The 26,164-nt window shown below is 37.4% G+C and overlaps 1 protein-coding gene across 4 annotated transcripts in view; it reads right to left on the minus strand.

Moving 5' to 3' along the window:
• The window catches only part of nup153 (nucleoporin 153), a 46,940-nt gene that overhangs the window by 1,568 nt on the left and 19,208 nt on the right, over positions 1-26,164 (minus strand). For 2 of the 4 annotated variants that reach the window (XM_008108823.3, XM_016992937.2), the window contains exons 3-21: positions 25,213-25,461; positions 24,071-24,210; positions 23,863-23,991; positions 22,220-22,336; positions 22,049-22,093; positions 21,912-21,965; positions 18,908-19,048; positions 17,791-17,846; positions 16,147-16,276; positions 15,238-15,375; positions 14,459-14,551; positions 14,211-14,301; positions 12,822-12,923; positions 10,627-11,265; positions 9,032-9,226; positions 7,350-8,216; positions 3,787-4,164; positions 1,437-1,724; positions 175-325 (exon numbers count right to left, since the gene is read on the minus strand). In XM_008108823.3, the coding sequence (XP_008107030.2) occupies positions 175-325; positions 1,437-1,724; positions 3,787-4,164; positions 7,350-8,216; positions 9,032-9,226; positions 10,627-11,265; positions 12,822-12,923; positions 14,211-14,301; positions 14,459-14,551; positions 15,238-15,375; positions 16,147-16,276; positions 17,791-17,846; positions 18,908-19,048; positions 21,912-21,965; positions 22,049-22,093; positions 22,220-22,336; positions 23,863-23,991; positions 24,071-24,210; positions 25,213-25,461 (4,003 nt within the window). The remainder of the gene's footprint in view (positions 1-174; positions 326-1,436; positions 1,725-3,786; positions 4,165-7,349; positions 8,217-9,031; positions 9,227-10,626; positions 11,266-12,821; positions 12,924-14,210; positions 14,302-14,458; positions 14,552-15,237; positions 15,376-16,146; positions 16,277-17,790; positions 17,847-18,907; positions 19,049-21,911; positions 21,966-22,048; positions 22,094-22,219; positions 22,337-23,862; positions 23,992-24,070; positions 24,211-25,212; positions 25,462-26,164) is intronic. The other 2 variants (XM_062979359.1, XM_062979360.1) reach the window with 1 other exon arrangement.

A 26,164-nucleotide genomic window follows, 5' to 3' on the forward strand; every position in this document is an offset into this window, starting at 1 on the left:
GTTATTGAAATTTGCAGTCCATTTATACACTCATTTCTCCCCCATCCCCTGCCATGACTGCTATTCAGTAATGTGGCAATGTAAGCATATGATTGAAACTTACTCCTCTGCAAGATGTACATGAAACTAAAACACAAACTAACGTGAATATATGAAACTACTGGAAGTTCTTACCCTAGATTAAATGAAGGCTGATTGAATGAAAATCCTGAAGAGCCTGCAGGCTGTGCTGATGTACCAGGAGCTGCACCAAAGGTAAATACTCCTGGACTGTTTCCTGTGAAGTTGAAACTAGTAGCACTATTTCCAAACTGAAACACTGGACCTGAAGAAATAAACAGCAAGGCCTAGCTTAATTATTTCTTACTGTCTTAAAAATTGGTGATTAGAGAAGAAGAATATTCCAACAGCACATTCAGTACTTATAATAAGAAAAGACAGTAAGACCTCTGCAAATATTATCTTTCCAAATATCAATATTATCTTTTTAAAGGGTGCAATGATTGCATTGCATATAAAGGCCTAAAGAACCATAAACATTCAAAACTATTTCTCCAGCAAAGTCTCCTAATGGCATACAGCAAACTTTTTTGTAACATATTCAAAAGTGTTTCAGAAATAGTTTCTGATATAATAGAAGCTAAAAACATCAAAGCAGATGCATCCAAACTTCTAAGATACACGGAGAGCTTTCCAAAATATCTTCTATGGCAGTGGTTCTCAGCCTGGGGTCCTCAGAAGTTTTTGGCTTTCAATTTCCAGAAATCTTAACAGCTGGTAAACTGGCTAGGATTTCTGGGAGTTGTAAGCCGAAAACATCTGGGGACCCTAGGTTGAGAACCACTCTTCTATGAAATGTCACATAGTATACCATATAGCTTATATAATATATTTGCATCTGTTGTTTGAAATGCTTTATATGAAGCAAAGATAAAACCACTCTTCTTCACAGGAATATGTTATGAAATTATCGGAAAAAGTAACTTGGGGGGAAATCCCGAAGATTATCTAAGTCTCTCAAATTAGTGTGCATTTTCATACAGGTCTCTGTATGGGCACAAACTCCTGTGTTTATTATCCTCCTTTGTATGCATATGTGTTTTAATTAAGACACCCCAAACAAAAACTTTTAAAACATCAAGTACCCAAAAATGATTGGTATACATTTTGCAGAAAGGTGACAAGTAGAGGCCAATATAGTTTATAAATCATTTTGTGACTAATAATGTTTTAATAATATTAGACTTTTCAAATCCACAGTTAATTGCAATCAGAATTTGGCTATGAGACTTCTTTTTCCTTTCAGAAGACAATTAACGACACTAGCGCAAATGTTCTAACACAGCTGAGACTGAAAATATGGATTAAAATGGAGGCATGTCTCTTTTCAAGAGCACATCAGTCGATATCAAGAGATCTACAGAGTTCGCACTTACCAGAATTAGGAGTTGTACCTGTGCCAAAACCAGGCTGTTGGGCAGCTTGTTGTCCGAAGACAGGAGGCTGTGTGCTGCTTGACACAGATCCAAAAGCAGGAGGCCCAGCCTGGGAGCCAGCAGGAAATAATGAAGATGAAGAGAGTGATCCAAAGGTTGGGGCAGGAGGCTGGCTGGGGCCTTGGCTTTGGCCAAAGGTTGGGGTCTGGCTGGCGCCAAATGCTGGGGCCGCAGCAGGAGCTGCAGTCCCAGAGCCAAACACAAAGGAGGAGGAGGAGGAGGAGGAACCTAGAAAAGCAAGAGAGACAGCTCAAGGCAGGAACTGTACCGATCAGAGATGAATTGGACACAAAGTATGCTTCTGTTATAATGGTGTGTCTCAGGTGATCTTTACTCTTAAGATGCTGGCCAAAACCCAGCTCTTGCATAGCCAATGTGGACAAGTTTATTGTGAGGAATATCCCACCCTGTGCAAATGCATTTACAGTTCATCAGGCATGGGCAAACTTCGGTTCTCCGGGTGTTTTGGACTTCAGCTCCCACAATTCCTATCGGCTGCTATGAATTCTGAGAGTTGAAGTCCAAAACACATGGAGGGCTGAGGTTTGCCCATGCCTGATCCCCTTAAGGCAGCAATATGGAGCAAGACATTTTATGCAATCAATTTTAAAATGGAAAACATTCCAGCACTCAAATAGTTCAATTTCATTTTTTTTTAAAAAAACTTTCATAAAATATAGTAGTAACAAAGAATGGGTGGGAGTATAATATGAGGCAAGGACAGCAGTTTTTACATGAATACATCTTTTTCAAGTGATTAATCCTAGGAAGTCTGTGTATCTATCTTTGCCTGTGTGAATATGTTTCTATTTCTTGCCATCTCTTGTTTCTGGTGAATCAATCCAAAACTAAAGTGTGACAAAGTAAAATATCTTTCAAATTATTCTGTTTGCCTACATCTGAAACAAGACCAGGCAGTGCAAGGAAATTCTACAGTGAAAGAAAAATTCAATGAAAGTGAGCTGAACTCTAGTTGGAAGTGAATAGATGAAAAATAACAGCATACCATGCAGCTGTTTGAATATGCTACAATTAGTGTGCCAAACATTTTTCTGCTTTTCAACCTTAAACTTAAATAAATGGTGTAAGCAAAGTACATTTTTTCTAAAAGTAAGGATAAATATTCTAATAAAAAGAATTTCCATCCTCAATTTTGACTTTGTTTGAAAACTTTTCCTCCAGTCAAACTGAATTCAAATATTTATGGATTGATGGAAACTGGAATTTTAGTTTTTAAACAAAATATATTGTAAGGTAAATAAATACACCGCATTATATCACACTCTATTGGAGGATAGTACAGAATTTTCTGGAAAATGCTTACTACTGCTGTTAAAAAAAAAGAATGCATATACAAGACTTTCAAGAGAACAATGCACTACCAATGGCTGCTTTCTACTGAAATTTTGTCACCTGCAACAAATGCACACACATGCAGCCATTAGAAAAAAAAAACTGCATTCCATTTCTATTATTAGGAACAACCAGAGGAAGAAAAGAAAAATGCAATCATTTTATAATTGCACATCACTTGACAAAAAGATATGGCTGCAGCATTTGAAGAACCAGAATCCAAGAAAATTAAGCAAGATGGTGTAACACTGTGGTTTAGATTCTGAGCTGTGAAATCCCTGGTTCAAAGCCATTAGTACACCCAGCAGCCTTAGATAGCTCTCAGCACTTTAGGAAAGCTGCATCAGCATTGCTGTGACAAAACAGCTATGAGAAATGAGTTGATTCCATCTTTGTTTACAGCCTTTACAAGCTTTCGCTAATATGTTAAGAGTTCTTTTTCACAGTACACACAATTCTCAAGTTACAGACATCTGGGTTAAATACAACTCCTACTTAAGAATGGGGGTGAGACAACAGGAAGTGAGAGAAAAATCTAACCCTAGGAAGGGAAATCACTCCTGAAAGAGTCATCATGGGGATAAGGTGTCTCCGCTGAAGCTTTATCGCTGATCATTGTTTCCATGACACACCAAATTTTCTACATCCAAGTATCACAGGAATAGAAAGTGAAATCTTCTAAACGGGTACAGGCATCAAAACAAACACTACAGGGATGTTAACCCTTCCCTGTTTTATCCAAAACTAAAAATCTAGCCTGGAGTTCCACTTAAACACACAACTGTTCCGACGTACATACAAATTAAGCTTTAGAATAAACTTATAGAACTTATCTTGTCAGTAACCCAGGGACTGCATGTAACTACGCTTATTTGTAAAGATGTCTTTTTTCCACTGCACACTTGCAATCCCCACCTCCCCCCAGTTTTCAGCTTACCTGTAGGAGCTGCTGTGGTGGTAGGTGCTGCAAAACTGAAGATAGGGTTTGGTGTGCTGTTAGTAGTGGCCGCTATACCAAAAAGAAAGGGCGCAGGAGCGCTTGTACTGGTCGTGGTGGCGGCTGGCTTGCTCTCTTGAGAAAACCCAAAGGACTTGGAGTCTGAAGGGTTACCAAAAACAGAGCTGCTCACAGTGCTGTTGGCCTGTCCAAACAAAAAGGTTGGTGGAGGATTCGAGGAAGAGGTTGTGCTGCTGAATATGTTGCCGCCACCACTGCTATTACCACTGATGCCACCAACAGAAACACTTGGCACAATAGGATTAGAAGTAGGATTAGAGGTCAGGAAACTGAATGCAGGCTTTGCTGATCCTGGATCTGAAAGTTACAAGGAAAAATATGTTTAGAAATAAGGTATCAGTATAAAAAATAAAACATAAATGAAGATGGAATATGCATTCCTCAATAGCTATGAAACCAGTAGGCTGAACCTGTTTATCTTAACTGAGCAACTTACAATGTTACAACTGTCAGTATTTCTGCTTTTTTCTTATCAAGCACTTGACTCAAATTGAGCAGTGGTCTGATTTTACAAGTTGCAAAGGGATATAATGCTTAAGGGGACTCCAAAGAAATGGCCATAAACACTCAGATAATTTTTTTGCATGCAAGGCGTCATACAGCTGTATGAAACAATGGAATTGTTCAGATACAAGAGTCAGTCTCCTGAATCATAGTTTACTAAACTGAGAAGTAGAAACGCATTCAAAATACTTTTATTCTCACCGATACATCCGTGGGAATATTGGGATAGTAATCAACCAACCAATTACAAAAACAAATATTGCAATGCAAAACTTCCAGGTATCGTTAACATATCTTTTCCCATTATGTCTGAATCCAGATTCTATGCTAAATCACCAGCTGCAAGCCAGAAGAGGAAATAATGGTTTGACAAACCTGAGTTTTCATATTATGTGTACATCAGGAAGGTGGAGGAAAGCAGGAATGCACAAACACTTCTTTCTAATAAACCATGGTTTATTAGATTTGAGTGTTGTGCCTGGAGATTAAGAAGCCCCAGTTTTCAGAGAGAGGTTATATTTGTACCAAGACAATCTAAACAAAAAGGCTTTGCTTGATTTTTGTGCCTACTCTGCCAATATATATGCAAGTGGCGATAAAGAGGCAGACTATACAAGAATTACAGATTATTCCCAAATCAGTTTCAATCTCACTGATTTTGATTTAACCAGTTGTTTCTGCCCTCCACACCAGACTTCCTCCATTCAGGGCTCTCTTTTTTCTTCCAATGCTCCTCCAGATCTCTCTCCTCATATTTCACTAACTCTTCTGAAAGATTATTTTTATCAGGCTCTTACCCCCAGAAACTGTTTTCAACTAGTCAGAATAAGAACTACTATTAAACTTGCCTGAACTTGATGTGCAGTTTTTATACAGTCTCTCTCTTCTGCTAGCTCAGCTTTTGACAACTTCAGTCTAGTTTCTATGTTTGCTATTCTTGTTTTGGGGGGGGGGGGGGGAATCCACAACCATGTAAAATTTTGGATGCCCAAAGAGAATTATATAAATGTGGAATATTTTATTGCTGAGTCGACAAGTTCTTTCTGCTTTTGCCTTGATCTGGTTCCATAATTCTGTCTTAGTTTGATCATCATTTAAGACTCAAAATTCCACCAGAAACAGTGGTTTTCCTTTGGGTCCTCTTTTCTCTTTCATGATGCAGTTTTCTAGTTCTCACATCTGTATCTTCAATTATGTTTTAGTCTACTTCCTTTTCTTTCAGTCTAATCTCGCATTCATGTCATTTTTAATTATTTCTCCCAGAAATCAGTCTATCCTTTCTATTAATACAATGGAGGCAATTCTTCATTCACAACTGTTGTTTTGTTCTATTTATTGGCTTTCCTCCCATGGCTTCGGCTGCTTGTTGGGCCTGTTCTATACATTGCTCCAACCTTTTTTTTTCTTGTCCAGTTTTTACAACTGTTTCTTCCCACATCTTCCATATATAAGTTGGAAGTGTATTCTGTATCTTCATTCTTTTGCTCCTTGCTATCTCTCTTGCCTTGTAATAAACAATAATAAAACAGAAATTGCAACACTTGAGTGTCAGTTATTATTTCTCTGACTACAGACCCTCATCTAAAACTAATCCAACTCCTATGAAGTCCACAAATATTCAGGACAATATATACAATTATTCTTCTGCTCATATCCCTTATAGTATCTGTATTAATTTTCTTACCTTCTAAGTATGCTTTTCTCTGAGGAATAGTGATAAGGGTTGGTTATTTGACTATTAAAAAACACTGTCCGATTTTATTGACCAACCACAAAGTCAGGTATTTAATGGATTAATTTAGGACTATAAGAGATATATAAGCCCATAACAATGGCAAGTTAATTGATAAAACCAGTCTATTAATTAGTCACTGATAGACAATTATGCTAATATGTGTCATGCAAAAATGTCAGTGAAATCCAAGAGCTTGAACAGTCTTAATTGTTCAGAATTCCAGGAGATATACGCAATTACTAAATTGTTTCTACTTTTGATTCCTTTGGAAACTAATTTTGAAAGACAATTATATGTGTATACACAATATATAAAATAAGAACCTATTTATTATTTAACAAACAGTAACTTTTGATTTAATGGAATATTTAATCATAAAGAGTTCATAAATGTTCCGCTGAACAGCACTCCAACCTAAACGGCAACTGCACTATTTCTGACTGGTAGCTATTATGTTATATCTTCAGAAGTTATTTATTTCCCTTTGATCTGCATTTAAATTTGTAATTAGCCTACAAAATTAACTTTAGATATTAGCAAAACTGTTGTCAATGTGACAAACTTAATCTATGCCATAATTAACTTAATTTTATTTAGGCAGGCTTGTAATTGAGTCAACAAAAGCTACTGGCAAAGGATAGGTGTCTATGTTGGATGGGAAAGAAAGGGCTGCTTTCCAAAAGCAGTCTCCTTAGTTTCTACTCTTGATACAAATGAGGGATGAATCACTCTGTCCGTCTTTACAATTACCTACACAAAGTTTCTAGTTTCCTACAGTTCTCAGGATAGTAATTAAACATAAGGGCGTTTCTATCACATTTCTAACATGAAACCTGTTTCCAAGTTTAGAAAATCAGTTCAGATTCCTAGTTTAGAAATCAGACTGTTCCAAAACATCAGGTGGAGATGGTATCTGGAAACAGATTGCCTGGGGTTACACTACGCCTCGATTAGCCCATACAAAAATGATGAGATGTGCAAAATTAGTATGAATGGGGCATCTAAGGTTTACCTGCTTTGTTCAACGCCACTTTCTAAACTTTGCAAAAAAAAGACTTTCCTCACCAATAATTCAGCAAAAGATGAACCATTAGCAACCATTTAGAGCCAGGACATTTTATGAGCACAGATCTGTATTTTCCAAATCCCCTTCAGAACAGGTCCCCCACACATGTTTCATAATTATCTTGACAACACACAGCAAGAAACTAATGCTAAAAATGCAAGGAAGCTGTACGCCTACCTGTGGTGCTTCCCTGTGCCCCAAACGTAAAAGCTGGTTTTGTTTGTTGTTCAATTTCTTTCTCGGGTGGTTTTGTCAAGCTGAAACTAAAGGCAGGTTTTACTGTGCCACTGTCTTTGGTTTGCTCTGCCCTTCCAAAGGGAAACATGGGTGCAGGTGCCTTTGAATCTTCATTCTCTGCTTTTTTACCAAAGACTAGATTAGAAGGGACACTGGACTCCTGTTTTTCATCTGTCCGTCCTAAAACAACCTGTGGAGCTGTCACAGATTCCACATTAACAAAAGCAAAGCCACTTTTTGTTGAAGGAATTTCATCTTTTTTCTCCACTGGCTTATTTGAAGAAAAGGTTGTGACTCCAGTTTCTTTCCCCACTGCATCTCCAAATTTGAAGCCACCTGTTCCAGTTTTATTTTCAGACGTAGAAGTGGAAGCTGAGGATCCTGTACCAAAAGTGAAACCTCCCAGAGTAGGATTGCTAAGACTTTCTTTCTTCTCTTGCTGTCCAAGGTTAGTGATTCCAAACTGAAATGATGAAGATGGTGTACTGCTAGTCCCAGAGGGAAGTCCAAAGCTAAATGTGCTCTTGCTATCTTTTCTGTCCTCAGATTTTGACTCTGAAGGAAAGCTTCCCAGTTTGGGTCCTTCATTTTTAGATAACGTAAAGCCTCCTGCCACAGTGTTTGTCGATGATCCCAATTCTGTTGTAATACCAAATTTGAATCCTCCTTGCTCCCCAAATTTGAAGTTTTTTCCTGTATTTCCCAATGTCGGAGGTGATTCTGAAGATGATGATTGAATTCCAAATTTAAACAAAGGAGCAGATGAAACTGAAGAAGACTGAGTTGAGGGAGCAGCAATACCAAAACCTGAAATAAACATTCAAACATTAAATATAATGTGTAAAAAGCTGTTAAGTGATCAGACAGTAGACCAGCCTTTAAAAGGAAAAACAACATCCTATAGAACAGGGGTGTCAAACTCATTTTCATCAAGGGCCACATCAGCCTTATAATTGCTTTCAAAGGGTTGTTGAATTCATGGACCTAGAATCTGAATAGAGGGCAAACTGCAATTTTTTTACATAGTGATTGGTGCCCTTCAGTTTTTACCCAGTTTGGATCCCCAGGTGTTATTGAACAACTCCCATCACTTTTGATTATTCGTCATGCAGACTGGGAATAATGGGAATGACAATCTAACAGCACTTGTGGCTCTGAGGTTGGGGAAAGGTTATCCCCAATATCCACAACCCTTGTAACTAAAGTCAAACACCAAAATCCCAACTAAACAAAACAAAAAAACTGCAGCCACCCAGATGTTACTGTATCACATTTCCCATCAGCTGTAGTCATAATGTCTAATTATGAGGAATACAGACATTATAGTCCAGCATCTAGAAGATCACATAACATGGTGAGCGGGCCTTGTGTTGGACCTGTGCCCTAGAAACATGATTGGTTGTTTATAAGCTGAATAATGGAAGAAGAAAATGGGAGTGGTTGCATTCAGGTCTTTAGTAGTAGGCAGAGTTGATAAGCAGCAGAATTCCCATCTCTAATTTATAAAATCAGTATTCATGACAGTCTTACACTGTTCGTTTTCAAGGCAATGTGCATCCAGATGCGGACCTGAATTTGCAACCCTCATCCAGAGCAAGAGTATCTCAATTTCTCAAACATACCTGTATGTTCAGTCTTGCTGCCTGGTTTTGCAGTTTCACAAGCTACACATTTGGTGGCATCGGCTTTGTTTTGCACTAAGCAGGTTTCACAATCCCAACTTCCTTCTGGTTTCTTAAACTTGTCTAAACCCAGAAGTCCTCCAGAAAGAGCAGGCAAAGAGGAAGCACTACTACTCACGACAGGCAATGAAGCACCTAGGTAAGAAAACAACAAAGCAGCAAGCAACCATTAGCAAGTGGCATTTTTGTCCGAGAACTGTCTGCCAATTTATACTTGTTTAACAATTCTTTAAAACAAAATTACCACTTTAAGACAGATATGGTTTTTTAAAAAAATTAATACAAACCACCTAGGTTTTGTTAGTTACGTTTTCAAAATGTTCCAGAGCAGTGCTACTTAAAATGATGGTGCACAAGCTAGTACAAGTCCTCAAGCCTGGGATTCCAGGAATCTACGCACAATAATTTGATAACTGGGAGACTTGCAGTCTTCTCTTTTATAAGGATGTTACATGTTAAAGTTGACAGCAAGTAACAATGAATACACTGATCGCTTCATGTATTTTGTCTGAGGAGACTAATTTGGAGGGAATTACAGACAACTGCCATGATACTTTCTTTTTAAAATAACTGGGTAGAAGTTGTAGAATTCAAATTTCCTTTCCATTTTAAAGAGACGGGTAAATCAAACACTGCACCTTCCTCCTTGCAGGGCTTTAGGATGCATGGGAATCCAACAGAAAGTGATATTGACCTCTTTCTGCCAGTGGAATAGCCCTATTGGCTGTTAATCACAATTCACAATTTTGGTTATTTTATTGTCAAAATATAACCCCGACAGAGGACAATTAAACATAGTTTTATTGCCCTTCAATCTTGGCATCTAAAACTGAAACAGAGTACATATTCAATAAACACAAATTCAGTTCCAGAGGACACAAATTCTTCTCTTTCCCAGTTTGCCTTGTGGTTAATGTCTACATTCATCTAAAGAAAACTTAATTCCCAATAGTGCATCACAGTTTGCAAATTATTTTCACTTAAAAAATATCTAGTGCATATTCAACGGTGTCCCATTTTATTTCATTTCATAAAATATTACAAAGTATAATCATATGCAGTCTTAGAAGCAAAATCTGTTAAGATCAAAGAGGCTTATATTTCCTGGGAAGTATGATTTGGACTCTAGCAGGGAAACTGTTATCAGGGGAGCCCCCAGTCGCACAGCAGGTTAAAGTACTGAGCTGCTGAACTTGCTGACTGAAAGGTCGCAGGTTCGAATCCGGGGAGCAGAGTGAGCACCCGCTGTTAGCCCCAGCTTCTGCCAACCTAGCAGTTTGACAACATGCAAATGTGAGATCAATAGGTACTGCTCTGGCGGGAAGGTAACGGCGCTCCATGCAGTCATGCCGGGAGGCCACATGACCTTGGAGGTGTCTACGGCCAATGCCGGCTCTTTGGCTTAGAAATGGAGATGAGCACCAGCCCCCAGAGTCGGACATGATTGGACTTAATGCCAGGGGAAAACCTTTACCTTTATCCTAGGGGAACTGTTCCCCCCGCCCCAAATGCAATTTCAAGAGCTGCATGCTTACCTGGTTTGTCTGACTGACAGGCCACACATTTGCTGCTCTCTGCATTATTTGACACTAAGCACACAGAACATTCCCAAGCGCCTTCTGGCTTCTTGAATTTGTCTCCAAATCCCAAAGTGACTGTAGTATCAGAAGAGCTAGAAGAGGAAGAAACTGCTGTTGTTGCACTGTCTGTGACAAAAGGTAGCACAAGAGCTTGTTTGATTCCTGTTCCAAGCTTTGGTGTTTCACAGGCCACACATTTTGTACTTTCTGGTTTGTTCTGGACCAAACAGGTATCACAATCCCAAGTTCCAGCTGCTACCTTGAATTTGTCTCCAAAGCCCTGTATCCCTGTCGTAGAAACAGCTGATTTGACAGTGATGTTTTCAGTCAAAGTACCTATCGACCGAGTACTGTCTGATGCCGGCACTTTAGCAGCTTGGCAGGCTATGCATTTGTTGTCTGTTGGCTTGTTTTCTATGGGGCATGTATTACACTTCCAGTAACTTGACACTGGTGTTTTGGGTGAATCTCCAGGTCCCGAAGCAGCTCCAGAGAAAGTACTTATTGCAGGTCTTGTATAAACTTCAGTATTTGTTGCAACAGGTGGAGTGGCTGCTGAAGAGTACACTGATGGAGTGGTGGGAGATGTAAAACCTATAGAAAAAAACAAAAAGACACCTGAATTTCTAGAATATTTAAGCCACTTAAGATAACTGAAGTATCACTGATGAAATGATAATATTGACCTCTTGGTTAATCAGGGTCAGAATCATTTCAGTAACTGGAATAATCATTGCTTGGGAAAATTACTGCCTGAAATCTAAATGTTACCCAAATGTTTATATGTATTGTTGGTATTTACAGCGAATTTTTTTCCCAAATAAACTGGTAAATGCCCCCCAAATGTTCATCTTTATTATAAAAATTGGGGAAACTACAGTGCTGTTTTACTTCCTGGGATTTAGTTTACAATTTGACCAATACACACCAAATTTTACCTAATACTGTAAGTTTGAGGAGCTAGAAAGAAAGTGACCTACACAAATATTGTGATACCTTGTTTAACAAAGTTTTTAAAACATCTTTTAGTAATTAGGATCCTTCATACAAGAAGTTCGGTTTCTTCAATAGTATACATTTAAAAAGTACTTTGTATGGATTTGATCTTAAAATTTATAATCAGGACAGCATTTCTGTGGTGGTTACTGAAACTACAGGAGCCAGTATCATGTCAAACTTTCAAATCGGGAGCTTCCTAAAAGCAAAATGGGGAACTGCCATAATACACTGGAAAACCAAGATGATTTTAGAGAGCAGTTCAACAAATAATTCAACATAGAAATTCCTAAATGGCTTGACCTCAATATCCAAAAGAGGGTTTTTCCCTATAGATTCCTGCCAAAAGACAGAGATCTCCATGAGGATTCCTCCTCTGTGTCTCACCAATGGGGTAATACACTATGGGAAGATGTGGGGAGACAACAATGTTGATCAGTGCCCCAGTTTGGAAACATACTCCTCTTAGAGATCCAACTGGTGTTAACACTGGTGTCATTCAGGTACTAAGTAAAAAACATGACTAAATTATTTCTAAAGTCTTTGGGGCTTAACTAATTTAGTCTAAATCTGTGCTTTTCAATTGTCCTAAATTACCTGAACTGGTTTTAAACTGTTTTAAGTTGTTAAAAGGTTTAACATAAAAATACGTTATTTGTATTGTTTAACTTGTTTGGAACTACGTAAATTGGGGTGGGTGGGTGTACACTGCTAAGAGATCCTTGGAAATAATGTGAGATATAAACATTTAGATGCTTAAATAAATACCTTAGAAAATACTAATATAATCCTCTGCTGAAATTTCAATTAATTTTCACCATTGGATGTAGTTAATATGATAGAGCCAATGTACTTATTACTAAAACTGTAAACATTCAGCAAAATGAGGTCTTGTTTCATCTCCATAGTAAATATAAATCTATCACTGAAAGAGTACAGGGACTGACTTTATTTCAATACCTACATTTGATGTTAATGTCATTGTGATAGTTTTCCTCTATATAAATTCATTATAGATTATACTGGGGCAAAGTTTCGTTCTCTCCATATATGTTATATTAAACAAAGTTGTTTATCAAAATATCTATATATATATATATATAATATTGCATCTAATTGTTTATCTATTATTAAAACCTTATCAATTGACTCACCAGGACTTTTCAAAATATCCAAAACACTTCCTTCTTTCAGGATTTTTGCAGGCTTAAAAGGACCATCAAACTCACTCTCTCTTTTATTGCTAATAGTTGCAGCTGTAGATACAAAGGAAGTTTTAAGTATCTTTATGGATTGGACTGGGAATGCTTCAAGAAGTACATATCTTTTATAAGCTCATCACTCTTACACTGTTATCAATCTGTGTTATCTTTCATAAAGTAGCTCCATCAATTACCATATTTACTTGAATATAATGATTGGCCAAAAAGTGGGGTGCACATTAGATCCAATGGCATTTTAGAATCACGCACGTAAACCCGTCTGTACCCTGGCTATCAGACTGGGGCTGGCGAACTTGCTTCCCAACTGGCCTCATTCACAAGGCCTTCAAAACCTCCCCCTCCCTCGATTTTGAAGGCCTTGTGAATGAAGCTTCAGTTGGGAGGCCACTGCTCATCTGTCAGGCCAAGGCCAGTGGGTTTGTCAGCCTTGGCCTGATGGAGGGTCATGACTTCTCCTGGCATATCAACCATTCCGAGGGCAGTAGGAACCGCTGACAGGTATGGGGAAGAGACACATTACATTAAACAACAAATCCCTTTTTTTGCAATGAGCATCTTGTGCATTGCAATCGATGGTGCATTACATTTGTGCATTACATTTGAGTAAATATGGAGTATGTTATATTTATTCATATAATGTGCTGACCACAGAAATTAAATAATCTTTTCTGATATTGTGATACAGTTCTATCAAAACTAAATTTAAGCCTCAGAAACCTTAATCCAAACCAAGAGCTTGAATGCATTCATTTCTAATACCATTTTGAACAGATAATTTTAAAAATATGACAAAGACCCTGACATTTATAGAGAGCAGACCCATTGCATCAGGAGATGTACATGTGTCACTTAGCTACATCACATAAGGCTGCCCACACGCAAAACAATCTTGTAAGCCCCAAATGCCATTTCAGTCAGATAATGGCTCAGTGGAGAAGATTTCAACCATTTTCTTGAAGCTGGATGCACTGCTTACCATCCTCTACAGGGATATCTGAAGACGACTTCCTGGCAGCATTCAAAGACATGGGAAAACAGTTGGGTGTCCTCTGTTCCTCCTCAAAAAAACCTTGTAGACTGCCCCTTCACATTGATGAAGGTTTCATATGTGTGCATTCCCCAAAATATTTAGCCCTTTTTTAAAAAAAATCAGGGCATTCTTTTGTGATAATCCTGCACATGTGGATTTCATTCTGTGTGGATTCTACAACAAAATGTGATCCTGAACAACTCATATGTCCCTGCCTAGAGCATGAAGGTGCTAAACTAGGGTCTTTATCTAATCTATTCATCTAATTATTTACATTAAATGTTTATTACCTGTTGTAATCATAGGCAATGCTGGAGTTTCCTTGGGTCCTGAAGATTCAGAAGATTTTGCAACAGGAATACTAAATTTAAAGTCACCAACCTGACAGAGATAATAACTAAATGTCAAAAAGGAAATATCTGGCTAATACATGTTCTTAAAACAGAATAGAAAATTGCTGATTCTAAATGCTAGTATTAAATATAAATTTTGTCATATTTACACTTTTTTCATTATAAATGTAAACAGGATTACTTACAGACATTGGTGGCACCACTTCTGCTTTAGTCGATTTTACAATGGGAGATGAAAATCTGAACACAGGACTGCTAGCATTACTGGCTGGTTGCCCCTAATTTTTTAAAGGAATTACATTTTTAAACAGCTTGACTGAAAATTTCTGTCAGTGAATGTCTAACAATATACAAGAAAATTTTATTTCTAATTCTGAAGGAAAACTGGACATGCATTGAAAGAATCCAAGTGTATCTCTGCTGCCTTTCAAATAACGTACCAAATTATATGATCAGACCTCAGAAGTATATTAACTTCTGAGGTTTGATCATCAGAGATTTCATTCTATTTATTAACAAGGTCAATATCTACTAGGCTGTACTATATCCTACTGCAGTGGTTCTCAACCTGGGGTCCCCAAATGTTTTTGGCCTACAACTCCCAGAAATCCTAGCCAGTTTACCAGCTGTTAACATTTCTGGGAGTTGAAGGCCAAAAGCATCTGGGGACAACCAGGCTGAGAACCACTGTCCTACTGGATTATAAGACATTGTTTACATCTGTAGAATAACAGTTGTCATTAATATTACTATGCTATTTCTGAGCTTCAGACCCCACAACTAATGTAACTTTTCAAAGAAAAAGGTGTAAAAGCTAAAAAAGCTAAAATATATAAATAAAATTATTTACTCACAATTCTTACACTGCCTGAAAAATTAAGTCAAATGGTCAAACAATGAAGCACAATAGGGAGGATACAAAGGGGAAAATGCAAGCACAGGATAAGAGTCATCTGTAAATTACCTTGTTTATCACTGACTGTGCAGCACTGATAGGTGGAGATGAAACAGTAGTACTAGCAAGTGGGGCAAAGCTGAAATTTGGTAAAGATGATGTACTGATGGGTAAAGATATTTCTGGTAGCACTGGCATCTCCAGCTCCTAGAATTGAGCAGTTATGTCATTATTTTTAATTTCTTTATAATTTGGCTCTACTGAACATATTTCTACAGGACAAAATAAAGCAACCCAGTTATGGGCCACACTGCGTTGGGAATCTTCCATTCAAATGACCCAGCTATTAAATCAAATGCTTGTAACTTTTAACATCCAACAGTTAAAATGCAGGCACTCCCTGAAATACAAACATCTGACTTACAAACAACTCATAGTTAAGAACGTGGGTGAAAGAAAATGAAGTGAGAGAAATCTACCCCTAGGAAGGGAAATTCACTTCTAGAAGAGTTATCATGGAGGAAAGGGGTCTCTGCTGAAGCTTTATCACTGAACGTTGTTTCAACAACAAGCCATTTTTTTCAAAATCCAATGATCACAGGAATGAAGTGTGAAATCTTCTGATCAGAGACACACCACAAAACAAACACCAAAGGGGTGTTAAGCATTCCCTATGCTATTCAAAGCTTCTATCTATCTATCTATCTATCTATCTATCTATCTATCTATCTATCTATCTATCTATCTGGAGAGACACTGGAAAAAATGCACCTGTTCTGACTTACAAATTCAATTTAAGAATAAACCTACAGAACCTATCTCGTCCATAACTTGGGGCCTGCCTGTACTGAACTTCAATCACTTGGGAATGAACAACTCTGATGTTCAAACGTCCTCAAATTACAAGGCAAACACTTCAAGTTCATAGCTTCTGCATTTTAAACATATTATCCTTGCAGAATTTGCAGATTTTCTTACCTCTTCTTGTGCAGGTTTGGACACATAGTGGACACCTCTTTCCCTCCTCATCTTGCCGCCAGCACCACCTCCTCCCATAGGAGGCAGCCCATTAGATGCAGAAGGACTGAATTTGGGGCTTGCAACATTCCTGGAATCAGGGGTTCAAGATTCATAAACTACTATGTCAAATGGAACACAACAAACAACAGACAATAATGCACAGGCTACGTGCGTTCCCTTCCCAAATGGTATGTTATGATATTTGAAGGTTTTAACAACTGATGTGTGATTTGGTTCTCCTTCCTTCTACACAACCCTTTTTTATTTTCCTTCAGATTAAAAACCTGTTTTGTTTTTAATTGTGTTTGTTTTAGTTGAAGAATTAAAATGTTATAAACAAAACCAAACAATCTGATACTCTCCCCCCCCCCCCCCCCAAATTTCTTGGTTTGTTGGTTTTTAGGTCTATTCCTGGGGTTATGTGGGGCACTGATTTAGAAAATCGCATTGGATAGACTGCATTCACTCTGATTTCTTAGATATGGCTATCATGATTTTCTGTGGTAAAGGAGGTAGTAGATGGCATATGTTCCATATTTCAAAAACTAGAGCTGATGAGGGGAAACTGGTGCCATTTTTTGAATCAGCAGGTCAAATTACCCCAAAACAGGGCTAACATCTGAGGCACCAAAATGTGTGTTGGCTAGTGTAATAGCAGGTGTTATATAAACTATAGTATTTATGTGTGCCTGCATGCCTTCAAGGTGTCTGTCAACTTATGGAAGCCTCATGAATTTCTTAGGATTTGTCTCAGAAAAACTGAGAGCAGGTTTGTAATTTCCTTCCTTATCGAGGGAAGAAAATCCAGAACAGCTGCCTGCAAATGGCAAAATTATTTAACTGGCATTAATTAGAAAAATGAAAGTATCTTTTTTGGCAACTTGTATAGGAGAAATATTTCAAAAGGAACGCTTCTCATTAATCTGGAAACATGAATGGTATAAGTATTTCTTTCCCCATCTGTCTTCCATCCAGGGTTGTGACACTTAAATAATCAACCCACTTATCTGTGTTTGGGTTAGGGAAAAGACTTTTTGCCACCCGTTTCAAAATTTTATCTTGCATATTTCATATCTTGTGTAAGTAATTCAAACTTGCTGTATTCTTTGAATGGCGGACAACTTTGCATAAACAAAATACAATGCACATAATGGGTCTTTCTTGCCTATTCTTCCCTCCTATAGCCCCTCTGTACTTCCCAGAAGTATCTCCAGAAAACTGGAGAAAGATCTGAAAATTGAAGCCTCTCTGTTGTTGAACTGCAGCCAGAGGGAGAAATAAGTTAGTTTATATTGGCTAAGTTTCAAACAAATAGAAGAATTTTGCAGAGATCACACTATCACAGGTCTCCTTATCTGCTTGGGGACACATTTTGAAAATTTAGGGCTGGAAGGAGCAGCAAGGAAAGAATTACTGTTTCCACTAGCACAATGCTGGCTAAGTTAATGATTTTCTGTTCTCACTGATTTTTAGGACTGTGCATATATTTAATTAATTTAATTAATATATTTAATTACCCATTTCAAATGAAAATTGAATATACAGGAAACTACAGGAGAATAGCAACAGTACATATAAAAAGTCCTTAATCTGCAACAGTACCTTTTTGAAGATTCCATTTGTTGTTCTGCTTCCAGATTCTTCTTCTCCTGTGCTGCCTGCAAAGAAAGAAAAATGTTTCAATCTTTAATTCATTTGCTTTCTGGTTGGATGTAATTTAAAAAGAAACAAAACACTGAAGCAAACAACAAAAAGCTACCAATCCTTCTTTAGCCAACTGCCTCTTTCATGTTCCATTTTTAAACTTTAATATGGCTTTCCACTGTAACACTTCTTTACTGCCCTCTGCTGTCTGAAGACATTCAAACAATCCTCGTTGGTACAAGCTATATTTCTTGTTAGCAGAAAGATCCATATGACATTTCCTTTTCTGGCTGCTCTAAACAAATACCGTTCATGAGGAAAAAAAAAACTGGGACTGTTGTACAGTGCTGAGAAAAACACAGATTCGTTAATAAAGCTGCTCTGTTATCTTAATAGGTGAAAATATGTTCCAGTTGTTTATATGACAAACAAATATTTGTACAGTATAGTCTATTCTTAGGGGCCCCTGGTGGCACAGTGTGTTAAAGCGCTGAACTGCTGAACTTGCGGACCAAAAGGTCCCAGGTTCAAATCCCGGGAGCGGAATGAGCGCCTGCTGTTAGCCCCAGCTCCTGCCAACCTAGCAGTTCAAAAACATGCAAATGTGAGTAGATCAATAGGTACCACTCCAGCGGGAATGTAATGGCACTCCATGCAGTCATGCCGGCCACATGACCTTGGAGGTGTCTACGGACAACGCCGGCTCTTCGGCTTAGTAATGGAGATGAGCACCAACCCCCAGAGTCAGTCATGACTGGACTTAACGTCAAGGGAAACCTTTACCTTTACCTTACTATAGCCTATTCTTAGTCCAGATACTTGTAAAACCAAGAAATGTGAGTACTTCCACTTCAGAAATTTTGGACAGTTTATAAAAATAGCTAGGATACAATTTAAATAAACGAAGGAATAAGCAACGTACAAATGGGTAACCAGCAACTGGATCTTCCAATTTTTTATTGGCTTCTAATTTGAAAATTAGCTCATAGTATTCAAATTAGATCAGGGCAGTTGTGCTAGGGAGGAAATCAGTATGGTTAAGAAGTGTACAGGTGGTGCGTCGGGTTATACGTACTTTATGGTTCATCTCTATTCTCTGTCGACTTCTGCCTGAATCAGTACTGGATGTAAGTGACGGTTTAAAACGACTCAGTGATAATGAAACACTCTTGGGTGTCACAAGCTTCTGGACTGGAGGGTAATGGGATTCAGCAGCCTTTAAAGGAAAGTGTTTAATGAATCAATATAAATATACATTGTACTTCAAATCAGTTTCCACAGTGTCTTAAAATAGGGTTTTAAAAGCCCTTATTTTTTATTACATGTGAAACCAGTGCATGATTTTCTTCCATCAATGCCAAGAAAAATTTCAAAATTACTTTGTCCAACTTCACTGAATAATATGCCTCAAAACCCCCACAATTATCTCAGAAATCAGATAGGTATCTCAAAAAATCAAACTAGTTTGAAGCTGAATAGATAGTAAAGCACACCAGACAATGTATTTACTTGGTCTATCAATTGGGAATTATCTATGAGTACAGACACCTATAAGAAACCCACAAGCAGGAAATCAATCCAGTTACCACCTCCTGGTCATGTCCCCCAGCAACTTGTATAGTGCTGAATCATTTCTGATACTATGAATAGCTATCATGACCAGTAGTTACTGATAAAGTAGCATATTTCAACATAGCAATTTTCAGGAGATAAAAAATGCACATGTTCTATCAGTATGTTTCAACTGTAGTGTCACACTAAGCCCTCCTATGTCAATCTTTGTTCTCTCTACCCCTGTAGAAAGTAAAAGTGGAATCGAGCTCTAGCTTTTAATCTTCTTTCCCTCCTTCTGGACAATTCTTTGGGGGGGAAAAACATACCAGGCTCAGTTAGCCACGTATTTCCTTTGCATGGGGTGGCATTGGATTAGAGCCAACATAGCCCTTCTGTAAATGGAAGAGACCTGGATCCAGGAGAAGACTTAGGTAAAAAGAGGGAGGTATTGTAATTAATTCTCCTTTTCCTTGAAACTATTCTTAATACTATTCTTGATTTAGAAGGATTACTATAACCTATATAAGCAGATTTGGGGTGGGGGGGGAGGCAATGACATAAGAGCATAAGAAGAAGGGGGAGCTAATACTCAAAAGTATTCCTGTTCTGTAATTTCGCAAGAACATTTTCCTCAGACATCTTCAACATAAATCTAACTAAAACTAAAGATAATTACTAATTTTCTTTACTAGAAGTAAATCCCCAATCATAAAATAAATGGAGAAACTGAATTTTATAGTCAGTGGCGTCTTTTATTTACTCAGAGCTAAAAAGAACTGAGCATTTTGGAAAGACTCTTCTTATAAAGAGTCCAGATAGCTCTATGCCATTTGTATCTAATCTACATCAAGATGTTGACTGCAAAATTTCATGTGAATTATGTTCACTGTAAAATTTCAATATTATTAAAGCAGGCCAGGACACTATTTGAAAGTCTGTAGTCTTTTCGGCTATAGTGAGGTGGAAAAGTATCATACTGTGCTAACCTGTCCCTCAGCCTACCAATAATACTATGCTATCAACATATGTAACAGTTCTACTCAAGAAATTAAGCGGATGGTAAACAGCCATATTCACTTTGGCAAAAAACTATTAGCAACCTCTCTTGGCCAACAGCTACTGCTGCCAACTATTCACTACAGAATGAATAGACAACTCCTCTATTATCTACTTAATGACAGCTGGTAGAGCATTAATTTTCTCTCTGACATCTCTTTATCTGTTGCCTGCTACCTAGTGTTTAATGAATCAACCCAAGCAAAACTTTACTAGGTAAGATTTAAAAAATAAAACGCTGTTTGTTCACAAGTCTAATGTAGAAAACAAACAAATCTGAGTTTGAAGAAAAGACAACTAACTGAGAAATGGGACATCAACATACTAAACTGGTTTTACCACAAACCTTAATGCAAAATTTTGGCTACGAAACTCTTTTCAGTGAGGCACACAAATGTTAATACTTAGCTGCTTATCCATGTCTCTATACAAATAGTCTAGCCACAAAAAGATAGGCTGCCTTAATTCTTAATAGTATCTACTTATGCATGTTACTATTTAAAATTTCAAGAAGAATCTGTGATGACAGGCTGTATAGTTTGATATCCCAACCCTCCTTTCAGATGAGAAAATTAAAGGTAAGAAATGAAGCATACTTTTTTGAAAGATTTTGATAATTATGGCTCTTACTGGTATTATAACAATATAAGATACTGCCCAAGAGACAAATTTCATTAAACATATTCTATTAATATTATAATGAATATTTTTGCTGCTGTGTGTCTACAAGGCACTTCTAACCTATGGCAACTCTAAAGACGAATCTATCAGGCAGTTTTTTCAGCGGAGGAGATTTGCCTTTACATTCTTCTAATAATCAGAGAGTATGATTTTCCCAAGGTTACCCAGTGGATTTCCATGGCCAAGCAGGGATTCGAACCCTGATTTCCAGAGTCAAAGCCCTACACTCAAACTCACTACATCATGCTGGCTCTTGTAATCAAGGGAGGGAATAAAATATGAGGAATGTGGCTGCAACATTTCTTGTACAGGAGGATCTGACAGCATTTCTTCCACCAAAGATATAGACAAAGTCTCCTGGGGGAAAGAGTCAACTATGTGGGGCATTTCTCTTTTCATGTAGTGTGTCTTAATAGGTAGCACTGCTAACCTATAAACACCTATGTCTCTTGATTTCTCCTTCTTGTATGCTTTAATCTGGATGACGGACTAATCTGTTAGGGCTGTTAAATATAGAGAAAGCAGGCTCAGTTCAAGCCGTAAATGTCTTCATACATCCATAAATCTCCAATTTTTGGAGAATCTATTTTGAGCACTCCAATAATATTTTCTCTCAATGACAACTGTCAAAAACGAACAAATGGATGCTGAACAGAAGCAGGCAAATGCTAAAATGTTACTGTAGAAGAATTCATATGGCACTTTCACAACACAGGAGCACATCAAATACCTAAATCTGCTTTATAGTACCATGAAGGAAACAGAACTACAGTTGAAAATTAATTTACCCTTTTTCTTGGTGAGTGGAAATCAGTGATATTAAGCATACTTCTTTCCATAGGCTGTAAAAGAAAACACACAAGTTAAGAAGGATAATTTTCAAAACAGGATTTTATGCGTTTAAAAAAGATCAAAAATAACTTACTGATGACAATGACGAAGAAGCAGAAGAGGGAATTCTTTTAGCATCCTGTTGAATAAACATCACAGTAAATTAAAACAGAGCTACAAAAGGCAAGTTTTTATATAACAGACATGCATAGCACGTTTCATATCAAATACTGAAAATAAATATTTTAAAGAAAAGGCAATTTACTGCTATTGGGCTTGACATCGTCTCCAGAGACTGCAAGATTCGCCGTGCAGTGGAACTTGTCACACCATAGGACTGTGCATTCACTTGCTTGGCTTTCATCTGTCTCCGTACTGGTGTCTGAAAACAGAGATGTAAAGAATTTTGCACATTTTCTGAGGGGTACCACCAAAAAAATTATGAACCACTGTGAGATTCTTCCCAAACACAAAAGACTACTGTTTTCCTGTTGTTGTTTTTTTAACTGATTTGCACAAAATGAAGTCTCAAAGTTTTTCTAATAGTCCAAAGTGTGAAATATCATCAAAATGTGCCACAATGATAGTAAATTTTTCCTAGAGGAAAAAACTTTTGAATTGTTTAGTTCTGCCATGTCAAATTCAAAGAGAAATACTGATATCCCACAATAATCAGGACATCACATCCTCTGAAACAACTTTGTCTTTTGTTCTACATAGCAAAAATAATGAGCCTAACAAAACACACACGTACAGTATCTCTTGTGCTAGTATTAATATTTCAGTTTCAAATTAATTAGCTACTGTCAAAATAACTGGTGCTGCGTATAAATTCAATGGCTACATTTTTATGAGAATGTGTCATTGTGTGCTTTAGGCTATTCTCAACCCTCAAATGTTTCAGTTCCATCATTTTTAAAAGGCTATAATCTCTTTTTTTATCTAAATATGTCAAATTGTATTTTATAAAAGCCACAATTAGTTAATGAATGAAGCTTTGATGTCCTGGTTCAATAATTAAGGCCTCTACAAAAATCACTACAGCTTGTTAAAATCACAAATTGACATTTCAGATCCTTGTCACTTGTTGCTAAAAGAGAGGAAGCATGTAAGCCCAATTTTTATACTAGAGTCCTGCATTAGCCATGACTTACTGTTACAACTGAATGCAACTGCTGACCTTATTTGGATATAGTGGTTTAGTAAATCTCAGGCTTGCATAATTAGAAACTTTTAACGTCCGTTTTAATTGAACACAGTTTATTGTAATATTCAATCCACATTAAGTGGTAGAGAAACAAATCAACTTTGTAAGCCATAGTTTGAAGCAGAGGTGTTTCTCTTAACAGTTGGTGAGATTTGTGTAGCCCTCTAGATCAGAGCTTTCGAAACATTCCATGTTGGTGACAGATTTTTCATACCAGCATCATTTTAAAAAAATCATTTATTGCTTATTTCACCTAGAATAGTTATGTATGTACTACACAGTTAGAGACTGCAGCCAACAAACTAACATATGACACATAGTTTGGAAAGCTCTGGACTAGAGGTCACTGGATTGCAACTCCCAGTATTCTCATCACTGGCTAGACTGGTTAGAATGGCTGGGAGATAGGGTCCAACAACATCTTGCACAGTTCCCCTTCTTGCTATAGTTAAGGTGAATTAGTTTGGGGTTCAGTTGAAATATGTGTTGAGGAAATAAAAATCACATCTTATTTTAAATCTATGTCACATTTATAAGAACATTTGTGGTTACTATTGTTTTATCAACCAAATGGTCTTATAGCATCAAAATAAAAAATACTGTGGACAGTACATACTACAACATTATAGAAGTATGATTAATATCACATTAATTTATATACAAACTGTGTATCCTTACAGGATCCGTTGAACGTTTCTTACCTGATATGGAGTAATCCGTAATTTAGACTGTTTTGCTGCTGCAGCTGCACCACCATACATGGTTTTTCCAGGATAAAATGGAGAATTTCCAAACTGGCTTGTCTTCAGAACTGATGCATTTCCAAGTGACTGCAAACATATGTCAATATTGAATTAGCAAAGTGGATACAGAAGAAACATGATGAAAGGAAGTGCATGCTGTACTTACAGGAGAGAGGGCTCCAAAGGCAGATAGATTAAACCCAGGCTTTTTAGAGCTGGAAGTTGACTGCTGAGAAAGGGAAACTGGTCTTTCTGTCTCTGTAGACCAGAGGGGCGGTACTGAAGCATTTTTTGAAACTGCTATGTCTAAAAGGCAAAAATAATAATAATGTACGCACAAATGCATCAGTATTTTATTTGAAATACTTCCAACACTTTATTATAAAATATATTTTGAACAAAACAGAAAACAAGTGCTAATGGAAACATTTACTATGAAAAGAATCATAAGATTAAAGCTTGCAGGATTTTCTTTAACTGATAATCTATCTGATCTTTTCAGACATTATTAAGTCAAAATGCAACGCAGAAGTCCAAATTTTTTTCAGACACAAAATATGAAACTGTTCCACACTTTTCCAATTTTAGAAAAAGTGGGAGAAAATTTGGATATATAAAAAAATGTGCTCCTCTCTACCTCTCGTACAGTAGGTACAAAAGTTGAAAAATTGTGTATGTTCACATTGAGCTGGTTATTCCCCCAGATAAGTATGTCAGGCATTAGTGTGAATAAAAGATGAGTGCAGAAAAACAATAAACAAGCACAGAGATAAAACCTGGATTGCCATCTCATAAACTGCAAATACCCTTTTGTTACACCTGAAGGATTTTATGCATTTGGAAGAGTAAATATTTTTGAAATATACAGAATTACACTATTTCCATTAGTGTTAAATCTTGCATATAGTTCTGGTTCACTATACTTTATATATTTCATCTCCATCCCATTTCCTTAATACTGGACTTTTTTCTGCTTTGTTCTATCCTCCTCACAATCACCTTGGCAATGGTTCTAAATGGCAGTTCAGAATTTTCCCTACCTGACTCTTCTGCCTCACTGCAGTTCCACTTAGGTATCATGGCTAATAGCTATGTACAGACTTGTATTCCCTAATTCTTTCTTTCTTGGACTTACACAGTTATGCTGACCTTCCCCACACCCCAAGCACAACTAGGTGAAAATCACAGACTTAAACTGTCATTAACATTAGAAATAGTTTAATTCAGTTATTATATATTTTAGTTGTATTATTCTTTTAAAAAATTAAAGCCAAATTAAATCCAAATTTTGGATGATATTATTATTACCTTTATCAGATGCCCTTGAAGAGAAGCCACTAGTAGTTGAGATGTTATCATCATCATGCTGAGAGGTAGAATCTTTCATTTCTTTTCCAAGCGAAAGTCCAGAATTACTAATTGGAAATGCAGATGACGTGGAGGGTTGACAAAATGGTGGCGGGGAATCTAAGATGCTACAATTAAGATGACCACGATGAAGAGAGGGTCTTGTTAAAATATCTGTGAACTTTAAACTGGATCTACTTGTTGTAGGCTCTGAAGAGGAAGAAGGAAACACAATCAGCACTCTCTAAGTACCAAATAACTGTACAGAGTAATAAGGAGCAATTTCCTGTCAACAGTACTTCTCTTGTCAAGCTTCAATTGTAAAAGACAGATAAGCTAAATTTGCCTTGTACCAAATAAGTATAAGGTTCTGCTTATCATATCTGAGAATACTTATCTACCATATTTATACAATTCTAATGCACACCTCTTTTGGTTAAATGATTTAACCAAAATTGGGGTGCACATTATATTCGATGCCGCATTAGAATCACAACTAAATCACACCAGTTTTTCACACCTAAAGGCAAAAAACCAGTGAAGGCACCACAGCTGCCTTTGCATCTTCCTCCTTGGTTTGCCAGGGCCACTGCCTCACCATCTGCAGACCCTGAAGCCGAAGAGGAGGAGAAGGCCAAGGCGGCCTCTTTCGCCAGGACTCCCCAGGGCCTTCCCTTCAGTGAAGCCAGCCTTGGCTCTGCTGACACAGAGCTCCTTTCATTCTTTCTCTCTCCCTTCCACCCTTTCTTCTCTCTGTCTTTTCTTTCCTGTGCCTTCATTATATTCTCTCTTTCTCTTTCTGTCTTTTTTAAAGGTTTCTTTGCCCCCTTCTTTCTTGAACCATCTTTCTATTCTCTTTCTCTCTCTGTCCATTCCTCATGTTAAAAGTTTCTTTGAGGATTAACTGGACAGA

This window comes from Anolis carolinensis, chromosome 4, assembly GCF_035594765.1.
Source record: "Anolis carolinensis isolate JA03-04 chromosome 4, rAnoCar3.1.pri, whole genome shotgun sequence".
Lineage (NCBI taxonomy): Eukaryota > Metazoa > Chordata > Lepidosauria > Squamata > Dactyloidae > Anolis > Anolis carolinensis.